Source organism: Pan troglodytes, chromosome 20 (genome assembly GCF_028858775.2).
Source record: "Pan troglodytes isolate AG18354 chromosome 20, NHGRI_mPanTro3-v2.0_pri, whole genome shotgun sequence".
Classification (NCBI taxonomy): Eukaryota; Metazoa; Chordata; class Mammalia; order Primates; family Hominidae; genus Pan; species Pan troglodytes.
The window spans coordinates 13,267,358-13,292,903 of NC_072418.2; the positions used below are offsets into that span (position 1 = coordinate 13,267,358).

Genomic DNA, 25,546 nt, shown 5'->3' on the forward strand with positions numbered 1-25,546 from the left:
GTGGCACATGCCTGTAATCCCAGCTACTCAGGAGGCAGGAGAATCACTGGTGCCCAGAAGGTCGTGGTTGCAGTGAGTTATGATCGTGCCACTGCACTCCAGCCTGGGCAACAAAGTGAGACCCTGCCAAAAAAAAAAAAAAAAGACCTGAAGGAGGTGACGGAGAGCCATGGTAAGAAACGTGGTCTGGGCAGAGGGAACAGCAAGTGCAAAGACTCTGAGGTGGCATTGGCTCTGTTGAGTTTGAGAAAGGGTGCACTTGGCTGGTTGCAGTGGCTAAAGCCTGTAATCCCAGCACTTTGGGAGGCCCAGGCGGGCAGATCACCTGAGGTCAGGAGTTCAAGACCAGCCTGGTCAACATGGTGAAACTCCGTCTCTACTAAAAATATAAAATTAGCCGGGTGTGGTGGCTCACACCTGTAATCCCAGCTACTCCAGAGGCTGAGGCAGGAGAATTGCTTGAACCTGGGAGGCGGAGGTTGCAGTGAGCTGAGATTGTGCCAGTGCACTCCAGCCTGGGCTACAGAGCAAGACTCTGTCTCAAAAAAATAAAATAAAATAAATCAATAAATTAATAAATTAATGAAAGAGAAAGGGGTCAATTGTGATTGAAGGCGACTGGGAGGAGAGGGGAAAAAAGGAAAGTCAGGGAGGTGACTGCCCCTTTTGTGCCTTCTCCTTCTTGGATCACACCCTCATTCAAATCTTTCTTACCTCCTTCAGAGAGCTGAGGACAGAGCCCCGGGGCTGGCCACTAGAGGCCACCCTCTCCATGGCTCACAGGGTCACTGCATTGTCATCATGCAGTTGGCTCTCACTGAGCCCCAACTGTTCCTCAAATACCACTCTAAGCACTTTACATTGGTAATTTCAGCTCATTCCCATACATTTTTAAGAGTTAGACATATTTAAAACTTTTTCCTGGCTGGGTGCAATCGCTCATGCCTGTAATCCCAGCACTTTGGGAGGCCGAGGCTGGCGGATCACCTCAGTCAGGAGTTCGAGACCAGCCTGGCCAACGTGGTGGAACCCTATCTCTACTAAAAATACAAAAATTAGCTGGGCGTGGTGGTGTGCGCCCGTAATCCCAGCTACTCAGGAGGCTGAGGCAGGAGAATTGCTTGAACCTGAGAGGTGGTGGTTGCAGTGAGCCGAGATCGCACTAGTGCACTCCAGCCTGGGCAACAAGAGCAAAACTCCATCTCAAAATAAATACATAAATAAATGAAAATAAAATAAAAAATAAAAATTGTCCCTGGCCAGGTGCAGTGGCTCATGTCTGTCATCCTAGAACTTTGGGAGGCTGAGGCTAATCGTTTCAGCCCAGGAGTTCAAAACTAGCCTGAGCAACACTGGGAGACTCTATCTCTACAGAAAAATTTTTAAAAAATAGCCAGGGGTGGCCAGGCACAGTGGCCCACGCCTGTAATCCCAGCACTTTGGGAGGCCGAGGTGGGCGGATCACGAGGTCAGGAGATCGAGACCATCCTGGCTAACACGATGAAACCTCGTCTCTACTAAAAATACAAAAAATCAGCCAGGCGTGGTGGCGGGCGCCTGTAGTCCCAGCTACTCGGGAGGCTGAGGCAAGAGAATGGTGTGAACCTGGGAGACAGAGCTTGCAGTGAGTCGAGATCGCGCCACTGCACTCCAGCCTGGGCAACAGAACGAGACTCTGTCTCAAAAAAAAAAAAAAAAAAATTAGCCAGGGGTGGTGGCATGTGCCTGTAGTCCTAGCTACTCGGGTGGCTGAGGCAGGAGACTTGCTTAAGCCTCGGCAGTTGAGACTGCAGTGAGCCATGATCAGGCCACTGCACTGTAGTCTGGATGACAGAGCAAGACCCTGTCTCAACAACAACAACCAAAATCTGTTTGGGGCTTGCAAGGTTAGAGAAAAAAAATTAAAAAATAAAATAAAATAAAATATTTTCCTGTAGTCTGAGCTACTTGGGAGGCTGAGGCAGGAGGATCACTTGAGCTAAGGAGTTTCAGGCCAGCCTGGGCAACATAGAGAGAACTTGTCTCTATAAAAAGTTAACTGATTACTTTTTAAAACAAAGAGGTTTTTTTTCAGCCTTATTGAGGTATAATAGACATATACAAAACCATGCAAATTTTAAGCATACAATCTGATGAGTTTTCACACCTGTGAAGCCACTATTACAGTTAAGATACTGAATTTATCCACAGCTCCAAAAAATGTCTTCCTGCCTGAGGTGGTGGCTCACGCCTGTAATCCCAGCATTTGGGAGGCTGAGGCGGGAGGATCTCATGAAGCCAGGAGTTTGAGACCAGCCTAGACAACATAGCGAGACCCCTTATCTACAAATAAAATTTAAAAAATTAACCAGGCATGGTGGCTCCTGTCTGCGGTCTCAGCTACTCTGGAGGCTGAGGTTGGAGGATCAGAGTTGGAGGCTGCAGTGAGCTATGAAAGCGCCACTGCACTCCAGTCTGGACAACAGAGCCAGATGCTGTCTCGACAAAACAAACACTGAAAAAAACTTTCCTGGAGCACTTCATTCATCCCTCTCTCCCGCGCCTGCCTACCCCTGGATTTTTTTCCCTGAGCATAATTCTCATGAAGATTCGTCTATGTTGTTGCGTGTATTCCAGCCCTATTTTGCACATGAGGAAACTGAGGCACAGAGAGGCGTGGCTTGCCCCGGAGGTCACACTAGTCGATTTGGTCCCAGACCAGGGCGGGTTCTGGGTCGGCAGCCCGCGCAGGTGCACTCGGGAGGCGGGGCGGGCGCTGCAGGTGCGCAGTCAGTCTCACCTGGGCGCCTGCCGGGAGGTCAGTCCTAGGCCCTGGGGGGCAGGACTAGGGGCGGGGCCAGGGGCAGGGGTTCCCCAGCTCTGCTGCCTCCGATAAGGGCCTGAAGGGGCTGTCGCGCTCCTGGCGGTTTGATAAGGAGGGCGGGGGGAGGCCGCGGGGAGGCGTCGGGGTTTGAGGTCCCCGCCTGGCGACCCGGGATCGGGGTTAGGAAAGGCGGCTGGGCGGGGAGAGGGCGGGGCGGGGCGTCTGGCTTGGCCACGCCCACCGCCATCCGGGGTCCTGGCCCGCTAAGATGGCGATGGCTACGGTAGCAGCGGCGGCGGCTGTTGCCTGGCCCGGGACCCTGGGGACGGGGGCCGAGTAGCGCCTTCCCCGGGCCCCGTGAACCGGCTGCGGGTCGCCCTTGGGGGGCAGCGGCCGCAGCCCCCCACCTGGGCCCTCGGTCCGCCCTCCCGGCGCGTCCATGAACTCAGTGTCGCCGGCCGCCGCGCAGTACCGGAGCAGCAGCCCGGAGGACGCGCGCCGCCGGCCCGAGGCCCGCAGGCCGCGGGGTCCCAGAGGCCCAGACCCCAACGGCCTGGGGCCTTCCGGAGCCAGCGGCCTCGCTCTTGGCTCTCCCGGGGCTGGCCCGAGTGAGCCGGACGAAGTGGACAAGTTCAAGGCCAAGTTCCTGACAGCCTGGAACAACGTCAAGTACGGTGAGGAGGGGGCCCGGAGATCGTGGGGGTGTCGGGGGCCGTTGAGGAAAACCAGACACCGGTCCTGCCAGTTATCCCACCCTTGTTCCCGTCCTGAGTCACCTGTGGGTCCCCTCCCTGCCCGGCCCAGGGTGGACCTGTGGCAGGTCCAATAGTGTTTTCAAGCCCCGCCCATTCCCCTGTGTGACCTTGGGCAAGATCCTTTGCTTCCTGGCGCCTCCGTTTTTGCCCCTCTCTGTAAAATGGGTACAATAATCAGAACTACCTTCCTTCATCCTGAATTGATGGTGGACACTCCTGTAGCTGTCACTGGGGGCCCCACCTCCGACGGAATCCCCAGAGCCACCCCGGAGATAGGAACTAGGATCGTGCCCATTTCACAGATGGGGGAATGGAAGCGCTGTTGCTGTCATGCAAGTGCTTCATCTCGCTGGGCGCTGCCCCTACGTCTCCCCAGGTTGGGTGGTTAAAAGCCGGACCAGCTTTAGCAAGATCTCCAGCATCCACCTCTGTGGCCGCCGCTACCGTTTCGAGGGCGAGGGTGAGCTGGTGGTTGGGACCAGGGTTGGGGGAGGCCTCTCCACGCCCGCCCGAGTGTCCCTGGTGGCAGCTGACAGACCCGCTCTTGTAGGTGACATACAGCGTTTCCAGCGGGACTTTGTGTCCCGCCTGTGGCTCACATACCGCCGGGACTTCCCGCCCCTTCCTGGGGGCTGCCTGACCTCGGACTGTGGCTGGGGGTGCATGTTACGCAGCGGCCAGATGATGCTGGCACAAGGCCTTCTGCTGCATTTCCTGCCCAGAGGTGAGCCATGGGGGGGAAGGGGTGCACTAGGAGTACAGGGTCAACTGCTATATCAGCAGTATTAGAATTACTTACCAACTAAGAGTTCAAAGTCACGTTAGAATTGTGTGTCAAGTACATTTTGGAGAGATGAGAGTTGTTTATAAGAGTTTCAGCCGGGGTTGGAAACGGTGGCTCATGCCTGTAATCCTAGCACTTTGGGAGGCTGAGGCGGATGGATCCCTTGCGGTCAGGAGTTCAAGACCAGCCTGGCCAATATGATGAAACCCCATCTCTACTAAAAATACAAAAATTAGCCGGTTGTGGTGGCACACGCCTGTAATCCCAGCTACTCCCGAGGCTGAGGTGGGATAATCTCTTGAACCCAGGAGGCGGAGGTTACAGCAAGCCAAGATCGCACCACTGCACTCCAGCCTGGGCAACAGAGGGAGACTCTGTGTCAAAAAAAAAAAAAAAAAAAAAAAAAAGTTTCACCAGGCACGGTGGCTCATGCCTGTAATCCCAGCACTTTGGGAGGCTGAGGCTGGTGGATCATGAGGTCAGGAGTTCAAGACCAGCCTGGCCAAGATGGTGAAACCCCATCTCTACTAAAAATACAAAAATTAGCTGGGTGTGGTGGCAGGCACCTGTAATTTGGGAAACTAAAGCAGAGAATTGCTTGAACCGGGGAGGCAGAGGTTGCAGTGAGCCGAGATCCGTGCCACTGCACTCCAGCCTGGGTGGCAGAGCGAGACTCAGTCTCAAAAAAAAAAAAAGAGTTTTGGCTGGGCACTGTGCTGCATGCTTGTAATCCCAGCTACCTGGGAGGCTGAGGTGGGAAGATTGCTTGTGCCCAGGTGTTCAAGTCTGCAGTGAACTATGATCCTGCCACTGCACTCCAACCCGAGTGACAGAATGAGACTCCAACAATAACAGGTCAAGTGTGGTGGCTCATGCCTGTAATCCCAGCACATTAGGAGGCTGAGGCAGGAGGATCGCTTGAGCATAGGCGTTCGACACCAGCCTAGGCCACATGACAAGGCTCCTGTCTCTACAAAAAAATTTTTAAAATTAGCTGAGTGTGGTGGCATGTGCCTGTGATCCCAACTACTCAGGAGGCTGAGGCGGGAGAATCTGTTGAGCTCAGGATTTAGAGGCTGTAGTGAGACGTGATTGTGCCACTGCACTCCAGTCTGGATGACAGTGAGATCCTGTCTTTATTTATTTATTTTATTTATTATTATTATTATTTTTTTTTGAGACTGAGTCTTCCTCTATCATCCTGGCTGAAGTGCAGTGGAGAGATCTTGGCTCACTGCAACCTCTGCCTCCCAGGTTCAAGCGATTCTCCTGCCTCAGCCTCCTGAGTAGCTGGGATTACAGGTGCCCGCCACCACGCTTGTCTACTTTTTGTATATTTTTTTTATCAGAGAAGGGGTTTCACCATGTTGGCCAGGCTGGTCTCGAACTCCAGGCCTCAAGTGATCCACCTGCCTTGGTCTCCCAAAGTGCTGGGATTACAGGCATGAGCCACCGCGTCTGGCTGAGATCCTGTCTTTAAGTAACAAAAAGTAAATAAATAAGGATAAGTATATGTTTCAGGAATATGTAAATTCTGTTGAATTACGGGGTTCAGGAGCATTCGCATTGTGTGCGGTGCATGTGTAGATGGGACCTCTGCCCCCCACACACTAGCACTGTTTGACTATGTGCTCCATTCCACCAGACTGGACATGGGCCGAGGGCATGGGCCTGGGCCCCCCTGAGCTGTCAGGGTCAGCCTCTCCCAGCCGGTACCATGGGCCTGCCCGCTGGATGCCCCCACGCTGGGCCCAGGGTGCCCCTGAGCTGGAGCAGGAACGCCGGCACCGGCAGATTGTGTCCTGGTTCGCCGACCACCCCCGGGCCCCCTTTGGCCTACACCGGCTGGTGGAGCTTGGGCAGAGCTCAGGCAAGAAGGCAGGTGACTGGTATGGGCCATCGCTGGTGGCACACATCCTCAGGTGAGGGCCGCTGCAGGGATCACGGGAGTTGCTGGGTACCCGCAGGCACTCAGGCCTTCCCTCCTGCCCCCAGGAAAGCCGTGGAGAGCTGCTCCGAGGTCACCCGCCTGGTGGTGTACGTTTCTCAGGACTGCACAGGTAAGGGGCTGGGAGCCAAGATCACAGGGGCCCCACCCTGAGCCAGACTCTGCCTTACCCGATTCTTAGAGTGCATCTTCCTCAGAGGCTGGAACAAGTTGTGGGGCAGAGGGACACTGGGGAAGGATGCAAGGCCCGTGCAGTGGGAGATAGTCCCTCTTCTCCGTCTCTCCCTCTGGAACAAGAAACTTCAGGGGCTTCTCCTTGAGTGATAGAATAGAGACATAAGGCCAGGTGTGGTGGCACATACTGTAGTCTCAGCTACTTGGGAGGCTGAGGTGGGAGGTTTGCTTGAACCCAGGAGTTCGAGGTTACAGTGAGCTGTGATTATGCCATTGCACTCCGGCCTGGGCGACAGAGTAGGATCCTGTCGAAAAAAAAAAAAAAAAAAAAGAGGCCAGGCACAGTGGCTCACGCCTGTAATCCCAGCACTTTGGGAGGCCAAGGTGGGTGGATCACCTGAGGTCAGGTCACTCTGTCACCCAGGCTTCAGTGCAGAGGCACGATCTCGGCTCACTGCAACCTCTGCCTCCTGGGTTCAAGCGATTCTCCTGCCTCAGCCTCCCAAGTAGCTGGGATTACAGGCACGCACCACCATACCAGGCTAATTTTTCTATTTTTAGTAGAGACGGGGTTTCACCATGTTGACAAGGCCAGTCTTGAACTACTGACCTCAGGTGATTCGCCCACTTTGGCCTCCCAAAGTGCTGGGATTACAAGCTTGAGCCACTGTGCCCAGCCCCTGTAATTTTTTTTTTTGAGACAGAGTCTCACTCTGTCACCCAGGCTGGAGTGCAGTGGCACAGTCTTGGCTCACTGCAACCTCCGCCTCCTGAGTTCGAGTGATTCTCCTGCCTCAGCCTCCCAATAGCTGGGACTACAGGCGCGTGCCACCACGCCCAGCTAATTTTTTTTGTATTTTTAGTAGAGTTGGGGTTTCACTGTGTTTGCCAGCATGGTCTCTTGATCTCCTGACCTCGTGATCCCCCCTCCTTGGCCTCCCAAAGTGCTGGGATTACAAGCGTGAGCCACCGTGCCCGGCCACCTCTGTAAATTTTTTATGCAAAATTGTAGGTGTTTGGGAAAAGATTCGATTTTCAGAGAACCTTATCTCCAAAATGGGTCTAATCTACTTCTCTAGGAGCACAAAATGGGCTTACGTAGCTGCAAGGCAGGGGGCAGGAGAGTGGGCCCAAATAAATGGGACTGGAGGAGGAGGGACATACCAGGATGTTTGGTTTAGGGGCCGAGTGCCCAGTGCTCCAGTTTCTGTATTGGCAAACCGAGGCATGGAGTCACTGAGGACCTGTCAGGCATGGGGCTGGGGAGGAGCTTGAGAGAACAGTCTCTACCTCTCCCTGCTGTATATACTTTTGGTCTACATCCCAGGGCCTCAGTTGCCCACTCTGTAAAATGGGGATGTCCACACCTTCCTGGAGGTCCTGGGATTTTCTGGGGGTGTTTGGGGGGCACTAGAATGATGATTTTGGTTAGTGATGACAGTGTTGCCCTCTGAGAAATTGCAGGGTTGAGGTTGAGCCCCTGGGGTTAGAGGGCTACGCTGGGGCTTGAAGGGTGGCAAGAAGGTGACCTGCTGCTGTCCCATCCCTCCAGTGTACAAGGCGGATGTGGCACGCCTGGTGGCCAGGCCAGACCCCACAGCCGAGTGGAAGTCTGTGGTCATCCTGGTGCCCGTGCGACTGGGTGGCGAGACTCTCAACCCCGTGTATGTGCCCTGCGTGAAGGTAGGTTCAGCTGAATTCTAGGACGCCTCCACCTGGGAGCCCTCCAGACTTGTTTAGTTTGTGTTAGGGCTGCTGTTTATGCAGCCCTCATCACTTTTTTTTTTTTTTTGAGATGGAGTTTCGCTCTTGTTGCCCAGGCTGGAGTTCAATAACGTGATCTCGGCTCGCTGCAACCTCCGCCTCCTGGGTCCAAGCGATTTTCTTGCCTCAGCCTCCCAAGTAGTTAGGATTACAGGCATGCGCCACCACGACCACCTAATTTTGTACTTTTAGTAGAGACAGGGTTTCACCATTTTGGTCAGGCTGATCTTGAACTCCCAACCTCAGGTCATCTGCCCTCCTCAGCCTCCCAAAGTGCTGGGATTACAGGCGTGAGCCACCACACGGGCTATCCCTTTTTTTTTGAGACAGAGTCTTGCTCTTTTGCCCAGGCTGGAGTGCAGTGGCACAGTCTTGGCTCATTGTAACCTCCGCCTCCCGAGTTCAAGCAATTCTCCTGCCTCAGTCTCCCAGGTAGCTGGGACTACAGGCGCGTGCCACCACGCCTGGCTAACTTTTATATTTTTAGTAGAGACGGGGTTTCGCCATGTTGGCCAGGCTGGTTCTCAAACTCCTGACCTCAGGTGATCCACCCACCTCAGCCTCCCAAAGTGCTGGGATTACAGGTGTGAGCCACCACGCCCGGCCCATCCCTTCTTTTTTTATACTATGCAGCACCTGCTATGTGTGCTCCCCACGGTCCCGACTGCTGGGGATTCAGAGGGGAACAGAACAGGCAGGAGTTCTGAGTGTGCCTGCTGGGAGCAGACGTTCTGATGGGAGGATACTCAGCAGTGGCCGTGTAACCAGAGTAGCATCACTGTTTGGTATGAAGCCAGGCACAGTGGCTCAGGCCTGTAATCCCAGCACTTTGGGAGGCCGAGGCAGGAGGATCATTTGAGACCAGTCTGGGCAACATAGTGAGACCCCCATCTCTACACAATTTTTTTTGAAAATAGAGTCTCACTCTCTTGCCCACGCTGGAGTGCAGTGACACCGTCTTGGCTCACTGCAACCTCCGCTTCCCAGGTTCAAGCAAATTTCCTGCCTCAGCCACCCAAGTAGCTGGGATTACAGGTGTATGCCACCATGCCCGGCTAATTTTTGTATTTTTAGCAGAGATGGGGTTTTCCCATGTTGGCCAGGCTGGTCTTGAACTCCCGACCTCAGGTGATCCACCCACCTCGGTCTCCCAAAGCGTTGGGATTACAGGCATGAGCCACTGCACCCAGCCTCTACACAACTTTAAAAAAACAGTAACCCAGTGAAGGGCAGATGAGGGTAGCAGCAGAGCCTAGAAAGGCGCCTCTGCAGCCACCAGGCAAATGAGGAGCCAGAGGAGAAGTGCTCCAGGCAAAAGGAACAGCAAGACAGAGACCCTGAGGCTGGAAAGTCCCCTATGTGTTTGCATCCGAATAAAAGCCAGTTTTCCCAGTGACCCACAGAGCCCGGCACTATTTGTCCGCACCACCTTCTTGATGTCGGGATATCCCCCACCTTGACCTCATATCCTCCTCCCACACTCTGCTGCAGCCACAGGGGCCTCCTCACCTATTTCAGACACTCCCACCTCAGGGCCTTTGCGCTTGCTGCCCCTGCTGCTTGGAGCACTCTTTCAGCAGTGATGCATGTGGCTCTTTTTTTTTTTTTTTTTTTTGAGACGGAGTCTTGCTCTGTCACTCAGGCTGGAGTGCAGTGGCATGATCTCAGCTCACTGCAAGCTCCACCTCCTGGGTTCACGCCATTCTCCTGCCTCAGCCTCCCGAGTAGCTGGGACTACAGGCGTCCGCCACCACTCCTGGCTAATTTTTGTATTTTTAGTGGAGATGGGGTTTCATTGTGTTAATCAGGATGGTCTCGATCTCCTGACCTCGTGATCCTCCCGCTTCGGCCTCCCAAAGTACTGAGATTATGGACATGAGCCACTGCTTGGCTCCTGTTTTAAAATATTTTTTGCGTGGGGGGTTTTCCAGTGAGAACCAGAAAACCTGAGACAAATTCTAAAAGAGCTGTAATGTTTGACCTCCTTCTTAAAATCACAAGGCTCCCTTCCCTCTTTTATTCTTTTCCATATAGTTATCACCTCTAACACATGAGATAAATCATGTAATTGGCTGGGCGTGGTGGCCCATGCCTGTAATCCCAGCACTTTGGGAGGCAGGTGGATCACCTGAGGTCAGGAGTCCAAGACCAGTCTGGCCAACATGGTGAAACCTCGTCTCTACTAAAAATACAAAAATTAGCTGGGCGTGGTGGCGGGCGCCTGTAATCCCAGCTGCTCGGGAGGCTGAGGCAGGAGAACTGCTTGAACCCAGGAGGTGGAGGTTTCGGTGAGCCAAGATCGTGCTACTGCACTCCAGCCTGTAATCCCAGCACTTTGGGAGGCCGAGACGGGCAGATCACCTGAGGTTAGGAGGAGTTCCAGACCAGCCTAACATGGTGAAACCCCATTTTTACTAAAAATACAAAAAATTAACCCGGGCGTGGTGGCGGGTTCCTGTAATCCCAGCTACTCGAGAAGCTGAGGCAGGAGAACCGCTTGAACTTAGGAGGCGGAGGTTGCAGTGAGCCAACTGGGCCACTGCACTCCAGGCTGGGTGACAGAGTGAGACTCCGTCTCAAAAAAAAAAAAAAAAATTCATGTAATCATCTTCCTTGTTAGTCTCTCACACTAGGATGTCAGCTCCTGAGGGCAAGGGTTTTGTGGTCTTGATCACTGCTGCCCTCCAGAGGCTGGGTTCTCACAGAGGAGGTGTTTGCCAAGCGTTTGTTGAGTGGCTGCCTGACAGCACCTGCCTACCCTCCTCCCTGCAGGAACTCCTGCGTTGCGAGCTGTGCCTGGGCATCATGGGTGGGAAACCGCGACACTCACTGTACTTCATTGGCTACCAAGGTAGGCCCACCCCCTCCTCACTCCTCCCACCCTCCACCGCACCCCCACTCACACCTGCACCCCCTGCAGATGACTTCCTGCTGTACCTGGACCCTCACTACTGCCAGCCCACTGTGGATGTCAGCCAGGCTGACTTCCCCCTGGAGGTGAGTGGGAGCCCCAGTGTGTGGTTGGGGCCGTGGCGGGTGGGCAGCCCAGCCTCTGAGCCTCCCTCGTCTGTCTGCCCCAGTCCTTCCACTGCACCTCGCCCCGCAAGATGGCCTTTGCCAAGATGGACCCAAGCTGTACCGTGGGCTTCTATGCTGGAGACAGGAAGGAGTTTGAGACACTCTGCTCAGAGCTGACCAGGGTGAGTAAGAGGAAAGCTGGAGTGGGGTGAGGGGGGCGGTTGGGCAGGGCTGGGGGTGAAAGAGGAACAGAGGCTTCGAGTCCAGCAGAGCTGGGGTGCTGCTTCCAGGCTAGGGGTCCTAACCTGGGAAATGTGAAGAACGTCCACCCCTGAAAAGGTGGGAACGCCAAAGCCAACTGTTAAGGCATCATCCCTTGGAGGCAGCTGTATCCAGGGGCTCAAGTGGTGGGAACCCTCCCTGTCTCTTGGCCCTGCTGTCCGACCAGGACTCTACCCTTATGGGGGCAAGAGATGGCCACCAGCCATTCTGGGCACCCACTCTGTGGTCACTGGAAGGGAAACGCGGGTTTTGCAGCAAAAATCCCAGGACTGTCAGTCTTTGGCTGAGCTGGGTCACATGCTCATGGCTGAGCCAATCACTGTGGCCAGGGGATAGAAGGTGCTGATTGGCTGCTCTGTCCTGGAGAGGTGGTCCTGAGAAGCACCTACTAAATAAACCTGGGCTAAGGAATATGGCTTGGCACTGTTTTTGTGGCTGACCCTGTCTCCCTCTTCCCGCCAGGTCCTCAGCTCCTCCTCAGCCACGGAGCGGTACCCCATGTTCACCCTGGCCGAGGGCCATGCTCAGGACCACAGCCTGGACGACCTCTGCTCCCAGCTCGCCCAGCCCACACTCCGGCTCCCTCGCACAGGGCGGCTCCTCAGGGCCAAACGCCCCAGCTCTGAGGACTTTGTGTTTTTATAAAGGGAGGGGATGAGGGGAAAGATACAACACTATTTATTTTTTTATTTATGTCATGTCGGGTGTGGGATCTTGAGCTCTGGCAGTGATGATGGTACTTCCTGTTGTCAGCCCCTCAAGCCCAGCTGCAACCAGTCTGGGGCCATTCAGCCAGGGACAGAGCCCACAGAGCCCACACACCTGTCTCCCACCAGCGGGGGCCCTCCTGGCAGGGTAGGGAAGGAGGACCCCGGGCACCCCCCTCAGGGCCTGACTCACGTACTGTAGTTTGCACTGGACGCCCGGGCCCTCCCTGTCCCAAAGCCCCCTTGGGGGAACTGTGGCTGCTGGGGGCCAATAAAGCTGTGTAACTTGATCGTGGGTGTGGCTGGGCGCAGCGTTCTGAGGGGATGTGGGGTCTGGGAGGTGTCTCGAGAGTTCCAAGTCACGGGAAGTTTAAGTCAGCCTCCGTTTCCACATCCATAAAATGGGACGACTTCCTTACCCGCAGCTACACGTGTTTTTTAATTTTTTTTTTTTTTTTCCAAGAGACAGGAGTCTCTTTTTTGCCCAGGCTGGAGTGCAGTGGTGCAATCATAGCTCTCTGTAGCCTCAAAACTCATGGCCTTAAGTGATCTTCCTTCCCCAGCCTCCTGAGTAGCTGGGACTACAGGCATGTGTCACCACATTTTGTAGAGATGGAGTCTCGCTAAGTTGCCCACGCTGGTCTCCAATTCCTGGGCTCAAGTGATCCTTTCACCTCGGCCTCCCAAAGTGCTGGGATTACAGGCGTGCCTGGCCACAGATGAGAGGATCTCTGCAGCAGATAGTACTTGTGGGTGCGAGACCTGTCCAGGGCTTGATTTGAGGAGAGGAGCCTGAGGCCCCTGCCTGCTCCCTGGTGCTCAGGAGCTGTTCTTGGGCCCCTGTTGTTTCCTCCGCTGCCAGCCCAGCTGGCGGAAGTGCAGCCGTTTGGGGTTGAGGCCAAAGGCCTGCAGTCTCTGGCGGCTGAACTCGCATCCACCAAGCATCACAGTGGGGCCCAGCAGCCGTGCCTTCTTGGCCCTCCTCCGCTTCTGGGGGGCTGGCTTCTTGTGGGGTGATACAGGGGCTTCCTCTTCCTGTGCTGGGGGACTCTCCAGCCCCATCAAGCTGCCATCAAGGGCTGGCAGCTGCCTCTGTGGGCCGGCTTCATCTCTGTGTGGCTTCCCTGTGGCTTCCGCAGGTGTCTCTGCCCTGAGGGAGAAAAGTCAGGGCTCAGCCCAGGCCTGTCAAGATCAGGCCCATTCTTGAGCACGCATGCCCCATTTTACAGACGGGGGAAAGGAGGGGCAGAGTGAAGCAGCCGCACAGCGACCGAGGGCCTGCCTGGGATTCAGACCTGGGTCTCAGGCCAAAGCCAGGGCTTTTCTACGGAACCCAAAGACTAGATTGTGAGGCTGAGGATTCTGGTATTTGTGCCTGGGCCTGCCCTAAGCTAGTCACATCAATTAACTCATTTTAGCCTTTTTTTTCCTTAGAGACAGGGTCGTGCTGTGTCGCCCAGGCTGGAGTGCAGTGGCGTTACCATAGGTCGCTGCAGCCTCCAACTCCTGGGCTCAAGCGATCTTCTCGCTTGAGTCTCCCAAAGTGCTGGGATTATAGGTTGGAGCACACACCTGGCCTCATTTTAGCTTTAACTAAACTGTGTGCATCTATCACCCCTGCCTTCTAGACTGGGCGAAAGCAATCCTAATAACAGCTAAGACCTATGGGGCATTTACTATATCTTAATCACTTTACGAGAATTAACTCATTTCATCCTCTGCAACCTGATAAGGCAGAACCGTCTCTATCTCCATCTTATGAGAAAGAGGCCCAGAGAGGGGTAGCGACTTGCCCAAGGTCACACAACGTTGGTGCCCATATAGGATTCGAACCCAGGTCTCAGAGCAGGGGGCGCTGCATTCCCAAAGTCATGCAACAAGAGGCTGACAGAGCCAAGACTCAAGCCTGGGCCTGACAGGCTCCCCACCCACGCTTCCCCAGCCAGCACTGCTTACTCTTCTCGGCAGAGTGACTTGAAGACCTGCCGCTTTTTCCATGAGTTCTGGGCCTTCTGGCTGTACGCCCGCTTGTCCCGCAGCTCCTCCTGCTCTGACCTGCAGACAGATGCCCCTGTGTTGGGTGCTCTGGGAAGTGCCCGAGGCTGCCCGCCCTGCCCGCAGCGCACCTGGCTCCGCCCTGCCCCCTGCGCATGTGGCCCCGCCACGCCCCGCCCCATCACCTGTACATGCAGGTCTTCTTTAGGGAGCACCACCGGTTCAGCTCCTTATCGTCAGCAGCGAATATCTGCGTGGGAAGGGAGAGTGGGGACCTGCTGTGATATTGCCCAGGCGGGGCCTTCCCTGAGCCTAAGTCACGTCATTAGTCAAAACGGTAATGCCGCTACCACCCAGCAGGGTTGCCATGATGGCCAGAGACAGCTGATCTCTACAGAGGCCAATGATTTTTGTAGAGGTCAGCAGATGGGGTAACTGAGGCTCAGAGAACAGATCCTTGCCCTAGGCCAGATGGCTGGGAAGTTGGCTGAATTGATTCCAGTTTGAGCCTCAGGGCCCTTGAGCTGTCACCCATACCCGGTCATCCCCAAAGCCTCAGAACGGGCAGGGGTCGCTGCCAACCACCAGGCTTCCTAATTACATATGAAACTGTCATTCCCAGCCTCCAGGCCTGTTTCCAAACCTACTGGAAGGCCATCAGAAAGAGGAAGTGACTGAATGCCGATGGTATAAGCTCAGTACACATCGGCTATTTTTACTGACCATGAAAACGGTCGTGCACCTTCAGCCGTCATCAGTCAGGCATAGTAGGTACCCACAGCCTGCCAGGTGCCACACACTTTGGTCTCATTTCTGTTCCTTCCATAGTCACCAAAGTTGGGGTGCTATCAATTGTTGTCTCACTTTACAGATGGGGAGTTGAGGCACAGATGGGGGAATCATTTGTCCAAAGACACAGCTGGTGAGCAGCCAAGCCAGGGCTTGAACCCACCTAGGCCCCCTGGTTCCAGAGGACACCAAGTCTTTTGTTGAGACAGGGTCTCACTATGTCACCCAGGCTGGAGTGCAGTGGCAGGCTCACAGCTCACAGCAGCCTCAACCTCCTGGACTCAAGCAACCCTCCTACCTCAGCCTCCCAAGTAGCTAGGACTAGATCTCCCTATGTTGCTCAGGTTAGTCTCAGAACTACTGGGCTCAAGTGATCCTCCCGCTTCAGCCTCCCAGAGTACTGGGATTACAGGTGTGAGCCAGTGTGACCAGCCCTGCTACCAAGTCTTACCAGCCAGACTGCTGCTAATACATACTGACAGGAATAAAATAATATTGGCTGGGCCTGGTGGCTCACACCTGTAATCCCAGCACTTTGGGAGGCTGAGGCAGGCAGATCACATGAGGCCAGGAATTTGGGATCAGCCTGGCCAATATGGTAAAACTTATCTCTACTAAAAATACAAAAATTAATTGGGCATGATGGCACATGCCTGTAGTTCCAGCTACTTGGGAGGCTAAGGCAGGAGAATCATTTGAACCTGGGAGGCTGAGTTTACAGTGAGCTGAGTTTGCAGTGAGCTGAGTTTGCACCACTGCATGCCGGCCTGGGTGACAGAGCAAGACACTGTCCCAATCAACCAATCAAAAAATAAACAAAAATAGAAAGTAATATTGGCTGGGTGTGGTGGCTCACACGCAGAATCCCAGCACTTTGGGAGGCCAAAGCAGGAAGCTTGTTTAAGCCCAGGGAGTTCGAGACCAGCCTGCACAACATAGTAAAACATCATCTGTACAAAAAATATTTTTAATTAAAAAAAATTAATTGGGCATGGTGGCACATGCCTGTAGTCCCAGCTACTTGGGATGCTGAGGTAGGAGGATCAATTGAGCCCAGGAGGTTGGCACCACTGCACTCCAGCCTGGGTGACAGAGCGAGACTATGTCTCAAAAAAAAGAAGTAATATTTACGGGGCGTGCCATAGGCGAGGCACTGTTTTAAGCCCCCACCTTGTAGAAGGTAGTAATATTACCTTTGAGGCAAGGTAATGTTATTAGCACTGTCATTAGGACTATTAGCATTTCTTTTTTTTTTTTTTTTTTGCGCTCTGTCACCTAGGCTGGAGTGCAGTGGTGCAATCTCGGCTCATTGCAACCTCTGCCTCCTGGGTTCAAGCGATTCTCCTGCCTCAGCCTCCCAAGTAGCTGGGACTACAGGCGCCTGCCACCATGCCTGGCTAATTTTTTTGTATTTTTAGTAGAGACGGAGTTTCACCACGTTGGCCAGGCTGGTCTCGAACTCCTGACCTCAGGTGATCCACTTGCCTCGGTCTCCCAAAGTGCTGCGATTACAGGCGTGAGCCACTGCGCCCAGCCAAATATTATCATTTTCAAGATGAAGAAACAGCCTGCCATGTTGTGGCATTTCTGAGCAACAGAGATTGGGACTCAGGGCCAGCTTTCTACCCCTTCGGCCTACCTGGTGCCCCCTGCAGTGTCCCTGCCTGCCCGGGGGCCCTACCTCCTCAGTGCTGAGGCCAAAGTCACAGGGCACCACTGTGCGGTACTTGAAGCGACAGGGCAGGTCGTCGATGATGTCCTCGTAGTCCAGCCGGTAATACTCATCCAGGTACTCCTCGAACGTCTTATCCCCTGCTCGAGACAGAGCCAGGCTGCTGGGCTATGCCAGGCCCCGCAGTGCCCCCTGCCTACCCACGGCCTGCCCACCTGGGCCTCACCGGGTTCGAACACGGGCTTCTCCTGCCCCACGGCCGCGGCGAAGGGCGACTTGCGCTTCTTCTTGCCTGTCAAGGGGGCCTCGCGCTTTTTCTTCCTCGGCTGGCTGGGGTCGTAGTCGGCGTCCATCTGCCAGGACGCACAGGTCAGATCCCACCAGCCCCCCGTCAGGGCCCCTGGGACTCCCTCAACCCGTGATACCTACGTTGAAGTTGGGGTCCTCACAGTGCAGCTCCTGCTGGCTCCAGTCTCCCTCCTGCTCAGGCCCGTCCCACGTGTCCCAGTTCCAGTCGTCTGGATGCAGGGAGAACAGACAGGTGGGGCCAGGGTGGGACCCTGGGCTTCAGTCCCAGTCCCCAGTCCCCAATCCCCAGCCCAGTGCCCCAGCTGATCTCACCTTCAAGCCCTTCTTCTTCCTCAAATTGTGGCTTCTCCTCCTCCACGGCCCCGTAGTACTCGTCCCCAAAGCACTTCTGCAGGGTCAGGGCTGGCGGTTACCAGGGCCCACTCGAGACATAGGAGCTGAGCCCCCTACGATGCCGCCAATGACCCCCTCCTTGGCAACTTTACTCCTGCAGCTAGGGCTCCCCACAGCCCTCCCAGCACCTAGCTCCTGAGGTGGGAGGCCCTGCATGTCCAGGATCCTCCGCCAACTCCCCTGCTCTCTACCCTGTGATGTACTGGCCGCCATTCAGTTCCACATATCCACAGTTCTTCGCCGTCCTACCCACCTTCGCCCCTGTGGTGCCCACCACCTGGTGCACTACTCAGGCCCCAGGTCTTTTTTTTTTTTGAAACAGAATTTCGCTCTTGTTGCCCAGGCGGGAGTGCAATGGCACTATCTCAGCTCACTGCAACCCTTGCCTCCCGGTTTCAAGCGATTCTCCTGCCTCAGCCTCCGGAACAGCTGGGATTACAGGCATGTGCCACCACGCCCGGCTAAGATCTTTTTTTTTTTGAGACAGTGTCTCACCCAGTAGCCCATGCTGGAGTACAATGGCGTGATCTTGGCTCACTACAACCTCCACCTCCCGGGTTCAAGCGATTCCCTGCCTCAGCCTCCCGAGTAGCTAGGATTAGAGGTGCACGCCACTACACCCTGGCTAATTTTTTGTATCTTTAGTAGAGATGGGGATTCTCCATGTTGGCCAGGATGGTCTCAATCTCCTGACCTCGTGATCCGCCTGCCTCGGCCTCCCAAAGTGCTGGGATTACAGGTGTGAGCCACTGCACCCGGCCAGGTCTTTTTTTTTTTTTTTTTAAAACAGAGGCTCCCTCTGTCGCCCAGGCTGGAATGCAGTGGCATGATCTCGGCTTACTGCAACCTCTGCCTCCCGGGTTCAAGCAATTCTCCCGCCTCAGCCTCCCAAGTAGCTGAGATTACAAGCATACACCACCACACCTGGCTAATTTTTGTATTTTTAGTAGAGATGAGGTTTTACCATGTTGGCCAGGCTGATCTCGAACTCCTGACCTCAGGTGATCTGCCTGCCTTAGCCTCCCAAAGTGCTGGGATTACAGGCGTGAGCCACCGTGGCCAGTGAGAGCCATGTTTGTGTGAGCTCAGCGTCATGTTGGGCAGGGATGAGGGCCGCACCTGCATGAGCTGGTCGTGCTGGGCAGGGTCGAAGTCATCTTCAAGGTCCCCCTCCTCGAGGCCCAGCGTCTCGTTGCCTGTTACTTTCCGCAGCTTCTCCAGCTTGGCCAGAATCTCCTTCCTCTTCAGGTTCTTCAGCTGCTTGAGCTCCTCCTGCTTCTTGGCTTTCTCCTGCAGGCCCAGGCAGAGAGGGGGAGGGCATGGGCTTTCCTCCAGGGCTGGGGGGTCCTCCCCAGCTCACCCCCCACACTCACCCTCTTCTTTCGCTCCCGAGTCTCTTCCCTCTTCTCCTTTCTGCGCTCATCCTTACGGCGCACGGAGGACGCGATGCTGCGTGGGTAGGTCTTGACCTAGGCGCAATCAGAAAAGCCCAGAAGGGCCGCAGAGATGATGTGGGGTTCCCTGGGCCTGAACCCTGGGGGCTGAGTCCTCCCCAGCCCCAGCCACGCACCGATGCTGAGTCCGGCTCCTCGAAACGGAAATTGTACTTCTGTTCAAAGTCCTCCTGGTTCTTCAGAAACAGCTCCCCTTCGTCTGAGGAGTCGTCCACAGCCAGCTGGACTGGGGGACCGTGGACCCTGAGGGTCAAGATGTGGTGATGCCAGGGGGCCAGCCAAGTGAGGTCGAGCCCCCCTTTCCTGCACGCCTGGGTACGAAGCGTATGAACTCATTTAATCCTCACAAGAACCCTACAAGGTGCACGCTGCTATTGTCCTCATTTTACAGATGGGGAAACTGAGGCATGAAAGTCTTGAAGCAGAACCAGGAGTTGAGGCAGTGCCACCTGGCTCCAGAGCCTACACTCTGTGGCTCTGCCTTACAGAAGACTAACTCTGCCACCATCTGTGAAAAAAATACACACATGGTGCCCTCTGCCTCCTGGCCAGTGCCGCCTGGGAATACTTCATGAAGCGCACCCAAAATCTAGGTCCTGGGGAGATGCAGTGGCTCACCCCTCCTCTTCCTCCATTTCCTCCTCCTCTTCCTCCTCCTCGTAGCGTTTGTTGAGGATGTAATCCCGCAGGAACCGCTCCCCTTCATCCAACTCAGGGTCGTTCCAGTATTCCTTGAGATGCGTCTGGGGGTGACGGGAGACAGGACTCTGGTCAATGGAGGACAGGGAAGGAGGGCAGGCATGCTCACCACATGGACCTCACAGCCAGCCTCTGGAGTAGGTGACATTAGCCCCATTTTGGTTTCTTATTTTTTTTTATTTCGAGACAGGGTCTTACTCTGCCATCCAGGTGACACTACAGTCGTGTGATCATAGCTCACTGCAGACCCAATCTCCCGGGCTCACAAGATCCTCCCACCTTAGCCTCCCAAGTATTTGAGACTACAGGTGCATGCCACCATGCCTGGCTAATTTTTTCATTTTTCTGTAGAGCCATTTTGCTATGTTGCCCAGGCCAGTCTCAAACTCCTGGCCTCAAGCAATCCTCCTGCCTTGACCACCCAAAGCACTGGGATTACAGGTGTGAACCACGGCACCCAGCCTATCCCCATTTAAAGAGATGTAGGAGCTGAGGCCCAGAGATGTACATATCCCATCTTCAGAGGGTTACTTTCTGTAAATAGGTTGGATGGACGCGGAACATGCGGTCTACTCCATCAGCGACCATGCGTGAGAACTCACCAGTTCCTTCAGGGAATCTGGGTTCCGAATCTCTTTCTGTCCCTTCAGCCACTCGATGTAGTCGGCCTCCTCCTGGGCCTGGGGGAAAGCTAGCACTGAGCATCCGCAGATGCCCAGCCACCCGCCACCCTGTCCCCCAACAGTCCAGTCAGGCCCCAGTACCCACCTTCTCCTGCCTGGTTTTGGCACGTTTCTGCAGCAAACTGGAGCCGCCCTCCCCAGCGCCGTCCTCGTCCTCACTGTCCTCCACAAATGCCCGGAAGCTGCCCACGAGAGAAAACAAGCCTCAGGACAGGCAGGCTGGCCCCTGTCTGCTGCCCCAGTATTTATTTTGTAGAGCTGGGGTCTCACTATGTTGCCCAGGCTGATCTTGAACTCCTGGGCTCAAGTGATCCTCCCTCCTCTGCCTCCCAAAGCCCTGAGATTACAGGCATGAGCCACCTCACCTGGCTGGCTGCCTGCCCCAAGATTAACCCCATTTACTAAGCCCTGAGCTCTCCTCTCAACAAGCTCAGAGCAGTGCTGTGATGTTATTAACCCCGTGTAACTGATGAGGAAACTGAAGCACATAGAAAGTGACAGAGCTCAATTTGAACCCGTGCCTATCCAACCCCCGAGCCTCAACTTTCCTCCATTGGGCCATTCCCGCCCACCCAGCCTCACCTTTCCTTGAGCTGTTTCTGTTCCTCCACATAACTTTGCGACGATGTCTCCTGCAGAGAGGGCCATAGGTCTCAGGCCAGCCCCAGGCCCCTCAGCCCCCCGACCCAGCCTTCACCCCACCCACCTGGAGTCTGTGATTGGAAGTCTCCCCGTCTGAGTTCTCCTCGTCAACATATTTGCTGTAAAGGAAAAGTGGGATCTTCAGAATGTATCTTCCAGGGCCCGCCTGTCCCCATGCCCATGCGGAGCAGCTATTCCAAGCAACAGCTGGCGGGGGTCATCGGAGGGCTATGGAATCACTGAGACTCCTGCTCTCAGGGCTATCTGTGATTCTGGTGAGTTTCCAGCATTTTTTTTTTTTTTCTTTTCCAATCATGGGTGACAGCATTTCTTTTTTGGAGCCAGGGTCTCGCTCTATGCCTCAGGCTGGAGGGCAGTGGCATGATCTCGGAAAACTGCAACCTCCACCTCCCAGATTCAAGCGATTCTCCTGCCTCAGCCTCCCCACGTAGCTGGGACTACAGGCGCCCACCACCACATCTGGCTAATTTTTGTATTTTTAGTAGAGACGGGGTTTCACCATGTTGGCCAGGCTGGTCTCAAACTCCTGACCTCAGGTGATCCGCCCGCCTCAGCCTCCCAAGGTGCTGGTATTACAGGCATGAGCCACCATGCCCGGCCTTTTTTCTTTTTGAGACAGGGTCTTATTCTGTTGCCCAGGCTGGAGTGCAGTGGCCTGATCATAGCTCACTGCAGCCTCCATCTCCTGGCTCAATCCTCCTGCCTCAGCCTCCTGAGTAGCTGGGACTACAGGTACACATCATCATGCCCAGCTAATTTTTAATTTTTTTGTAGAGGCGGGGTATGTTGCCCAGCCTGGTCTCAAACTTCTGTCCTCAAGCGATCCTATTGCCTCAGCCTACCAAAGTGCTGGGATTACGGGCATGAGCCACCATGCCCGGCCCAGGTTGCCAGCTTTTTTCCCTCTCCTGCCCCTAAGACCCCCATAGACCTGACAGGGCTGGGAACCAGGGGGTGGGGATGTAGGCCTTCTCCATACCCTGCCTTCTCCAAGATAACCTTCCTCTCGTAGTCCTTCAGGTACATGGGCCGCACTTTCTTCTGCTTCTCCAAGGCTTCTGGGTCCTCCTCACTGTCTGATGATGATGCTGTTAACCCACCAAAGACACCTGCCATCACCCACAACCCCCTTCTTTGCCGTGGCAGAGAATCCCACAGGGCAGGGCCAGGGTTAGACAGAGGATTCAAATCCCAAATCCACCAATTCCCAGCTGTCCAAGAGTATTGTGCTTGTCACCATCTGGTGGGGTTGGGGTCATTCAGTCAGTAATTCCTGCTTTGATTATTATTATTGTTATTATTTATTTACTTATTTTTTTTGAGGTGGAGTCTCATTCTGTTGCCCAGGCTGGAGTGCAATGGCATGATCTCGGCTCACTGCAACCTCTGCCTCCCGGGTTCAAGCTGTTCTCATGTCTCAGCCTCCCAAGCAGCTGGGATTAGAGGTGCCCACCACCGCGCCCGGCTAATTTTTATATTTTTAGTAGAGATGGGGTTTCTCCATGTTGGTCAGGTTGGTCTCGAACTCCTGACCTCAGGTGATCTGCCTGCATCGGCCTCCCAAAGTGCTGAGATTACAGGCGTGAGCCACCGCACCCGGCCAGTATTATTTTTTTTTTGAGACAGAGTCTCACTCCGTTGCCCAGTGCATGGCGTGATCTTGGCTTACTGCAACCTCCGCCTCCCAGGTTCAAGCGATTCCCCTGCCTCAGCCTCCTGAGTAGCTGGAATTACGGGTGTGCACCACCACGCCCAGCTAATTTTTGTTATTTTTAGTAGAGATGGGGTTTCACCATGTTGGCCAGGCTGGTCTTGAACTCCTGACCTCAAGTGATCCTCCCGCCTCAACCTCCCAAAGTGCTAGGATTACAGGCATGAGCCACCATGCCCAGCCTGATTAATTATTATAATTAATTTTTTTGAGAGTTGGAGTCTTACTCTTGCTCAGGCTGGAGTGCAGTGTCAACATCCTAGCCCACAGCTCACTGCAGCCTTGAACTCATGGGCTTAAGCAATCCTCCCACTTCAGCCTCCCAAATACCTGGGACTATAAGCGCACACCAGCATGCTCAGCTGAGTTCTGAATCTTTTGTAGAGATGGGGTCTTGCCGCCAGGCACAGTGGCTCACGCCTGTAATCCTAGCACTTTGGGAGGCCAAGGCGGATGGATTACCTGAGGTCAGGAGTTCGAGACCAGCCTGGCTAACATGGTGAAATCCCATCTCTACTAAAAATAACAAAAAAATAGCTGGGCGTGGTGGCACGCACCTGTAATCCCAGCTACTCAGGAGGCTGAGGCAGGAGAATCGGTTGAACCGGGGAGGCGGAGATTGCAGTGAGCCCAGATCATGCCATTGCACTCCAGCTTGGGCAACAAGAGCAAAACTCCGTCTCAAAAAAAAAAAAAAAAAAAGAAGAAGAAGAAGAAAGAAAGGCTGGCTGGGCGCAGTGGCTCACACCTGTAATCCCAGCTCTTTGGGAGGCCAGGGTGGGCGGATCACCTGAAGTTGGGAGTTCGAGACCAGCCTGGCCAACATGGAGAAACCCTGTCTCTACTAAAAATCCAAAATTAGCTGGGCGTGGTGGCGCGTACCTGTAATTCCAGCTACTCAGGAGGCTGAGGCAGGAGAATCGCTTGAAGCTGGGAGATGGAGGTTGCAGTGAGCCGAGATCGTCCCATTGCAACCCAGCCTGGGCAACAAGAGTGAAACTCCATTTCAAAAAAAAAAAAGAGAAATGGGGTCTTGCTATGTTGGCCAAACTGGTCTCAAACTCCTGGCCTCAATTGACCCTCCCACCTCAGCCTCCCAAAGTGCTGGGATTAGATGCTTGAACCACCTGCCCAGCCTGGTGGAGTTGGAATCATTCAGTCAGCAATTCCCACCTTGAATAGTGCCAAGGACACAGTCATTAACCCCACCACCAGGTAATAACCTAGGCTCTGCTAAGGACTTGTGACTTGTGAAGCAATTCATTCAATAGTCAAAACAGATGAACTGTGTAAACTGGGTAAATCCCAATCTATCCTTAAAACAGCCCTGAGGGGAGATGCTACCGTTAGATATACTTTACAGACAGGAAAAGAGGCTCAGAGAAGTCAAGTCACTTCTCTGAATCCACAGTCAGGAAAGGACCCCGGATTCTGCTCCAGAGGAAGGAGAGGTTTAGACAGGAGTGGCCCCGGACCTGTTCTGTTATAGAAGGTGGCATCTTTCTGATAAATGCGGGGGTCCTTCTTCTTCAACAAGGAGAGCGTTTTGTAAAAGTCCCGCTCCTGCTGGGGGTCAAATTCCTAGGGCAGGAAAAGGGTTGGGGATAGATTTCAGAAGGGAGATAATAAGAGCCCTGGTGCCAGCAGGTGAGCTCAGCGTAGGGATTAGGATGGAGGCGGGTGGATCTGGCTGGGGAGGTCAAACAGGTGGTCAAACAGCAGGAGGGAGAGGGGCCCTCTTGGGGTGGGCAGGGGCAGGCCACAGGTAGGTACAGGATATGGGTAGAGGAAGGTGAGGGGCAAGGAGAAGGTAATTCCTGGGGAAGACAAAGACTTGACAAGGGGCAGGTGGGCTGAGGGCACAAGAGAGACAGCGGGGAGGCGCTGGGCCAGGCCGCACAGTGGGGCCAGGATCAGGGCTGATGTGAGAAGTTGGGGGCCCCACGTGGCGCAAGGAGTACACTAAAAAATGGCTAGACTCTTGAGGATGAAAGAGGAAAGGGGGGGGTTCTTGGGGGACAGAGTCGCCCCACACATCAGAGTGGGCAGGTGGATCGTGGCAAGGGAGAGAAAATAACGGGGATTTGGCTCCCCTGGGGAGAGGGGGGCACAGTCTGTCCCTCATGGGATGGGGAGCGGGGGATGGGACGCTCCCGCAGGGCGCTCTGGGGATGGGGGATCCCCCCCGTCTACATCGGGGTCGGGGTGCAGTGGGGGGGCTTGGACGCCTCCGCACGTCCAGGACGGGGCGGGGACGCGCACCACGCGCTCGTCGCTGGAGTCCGACTCGGAGCTGGAGTCGCTGCTGCTGTCTCGGTCCCCGTAGCGATCCTTCACTGCGGGACACAGACGGGATGCCCCCCCCAGGTCAGCCGGCGGGTCCACTCGACTCCCCACTTCCCAACCGGCCGGCGCGCGCAGGCTCCCGCGCGCAGGCGCCCCGCACTCACGCCGCTGCAGTTCCTCGCGTTCCCGGTAGCGGTTGTACCGCGCGGCAAACGCCGCGTTAACCCGCAGCTGCGACGACCCGCGCGGTTCCGGCATGGCGGCTCTGTGGCCCATTGCGCACGCGCATTGAGGAAGCCCTGGACGGGGCGGGGCCGCCCTCAATCCCGCCCACATCCACTTGTAAACGAGGCGTACCGCTGCTAACCCCGCCCCTGGCTTTTCCGGGATCCCTTTCGCCTCATCACCGCAGTCACCGCCCACGGCTACGCCCCTGCGGGGAAGGCCGCGGCCACCGCCCACCCGCCCCACCCCCTGTGCTCCGGGCACCCAGCTGACATCTGGGGGCCCTTTCTCCACTCGCGGTTTCCTGCTTCCCTTCCGTTCCGACAGCGAAAACCGCTGCCCCACCCAGCTCACTCACCCTGGCGCCCTCGGAATTACTATTCTCTCCCCTCACCCACCACATCCACGATCCGCGACCCCCGTCCTCATCCC

At 55.0% G+C, this 25,546-nt stretch overlaps 2 protein-coding genes and 1 non-coding gene across 5 annotated transcripts; 1 reads left to right on the forward strand and 2 right to left on the reverse strand.

The window, feature by feature from the left end:
- The first annotated feature begins 2,765 nt into the window (after positions 1 to 2,765).
- ATG4D (autophagy related 4D cysteine peptidase) lies at positions 2,766 to 12,525 on the forward strand. 2 transcript variants are annotated; one of them, XM_016934998.4, is made up of 10 exons: positions 2,766 to 3,477; positions 3,861 to 4,018; positions 4,109 to 4,282; positions 5,988 to 6,264; positions 6,338 to 6,402; positions 8,017 to 8,147; positions 11,001 to 11,079; positions 11,149 to 11,225; positions 11,309 to 11,428; positions 11,991 to 12,525. In XM_016934998.4, the coding sequence occupies exons 2-10, from the start codon at positions 3,889 to 3,891 to the stop codon at positions 12,171 to 12,173; spliced, it is 1,236 nt and encodes a 411-aa protein (XP_016790487.1). In that variant the 5' UTR covers positions 2,766 to 3,477; positions 3,861 to 3,888; the 3' UTR covers positions 12,174 to 12,525. The 2 variants fall into 2 exon arrangements, with proteins under 2 accessions (XP_016790487.1, XP_016790485.2); XM_016934996.3 differs by having other exon boundaries at positions 2,786 to 3,477; positions 3,935 to 4,018.
- Positions 10,147 to 10,206, reverse strand: LOC112206485 (U7 small nuclear RNA). The gene has a single exon (XR_002940846.1). It is a non-coding gene; the product is annotated as a U7 small nuclear RNA (small nuclear RNA).
- Positions 12,191 to 25,374, reverse strand: KRI1 (KRI1 homolog). 2 transcript variants are annotated; one of them, XM_063800546.1, is made up of 19 exons: positions 25,054 to 25,374; positions 24,866 to 24,939; positions 24,079 to 24,184; positions 21,872 to 21,980; positions 20,936 to 20,990; positions 20,812 to 20,861; positions 20,315 to 20,411; positions 20,149 to 20,226; positions 19,466 to 19,614; positions 18,964 to 19,090; positions 18,767 to 18,862; positions 18,513 to 18,683; positions 17,313 to 17,388; positions 17,121 to 17,209; positions 16,918 to 17,044; positions 16,701 to 16,831; positions 14,416 to 14,480; positions 14,192 to 14,290; positions 12,191 to 13,385 (listed from the first exon to the last, which is right to left on the reverse strand). In XM_063800546.1, exons 1-19 carry the CDS (start codon positions 25,223 to 25,225, stop codon positions 13,055 to 13,057), a joined length of 2,202 nt encoding a protein of 733 aa, XP_063656616.1. In that variant the 5' UTR covers positions 25,226 to 25,374; the 3' UTR covers positions 12,191 to 13,054. The 2 variants fall into 2 exon arrangements, with proteins under 2 accessions (XP_063656616.1, XP_016790484.2); XM_016934995.3 differs by having other exon boundaries at positions 19,466 to 19,590; positions 25,054 to 25,361.
- Between the last annotated feature and the right edge of the window lie 172 nt (positions 25,375 to 25,546).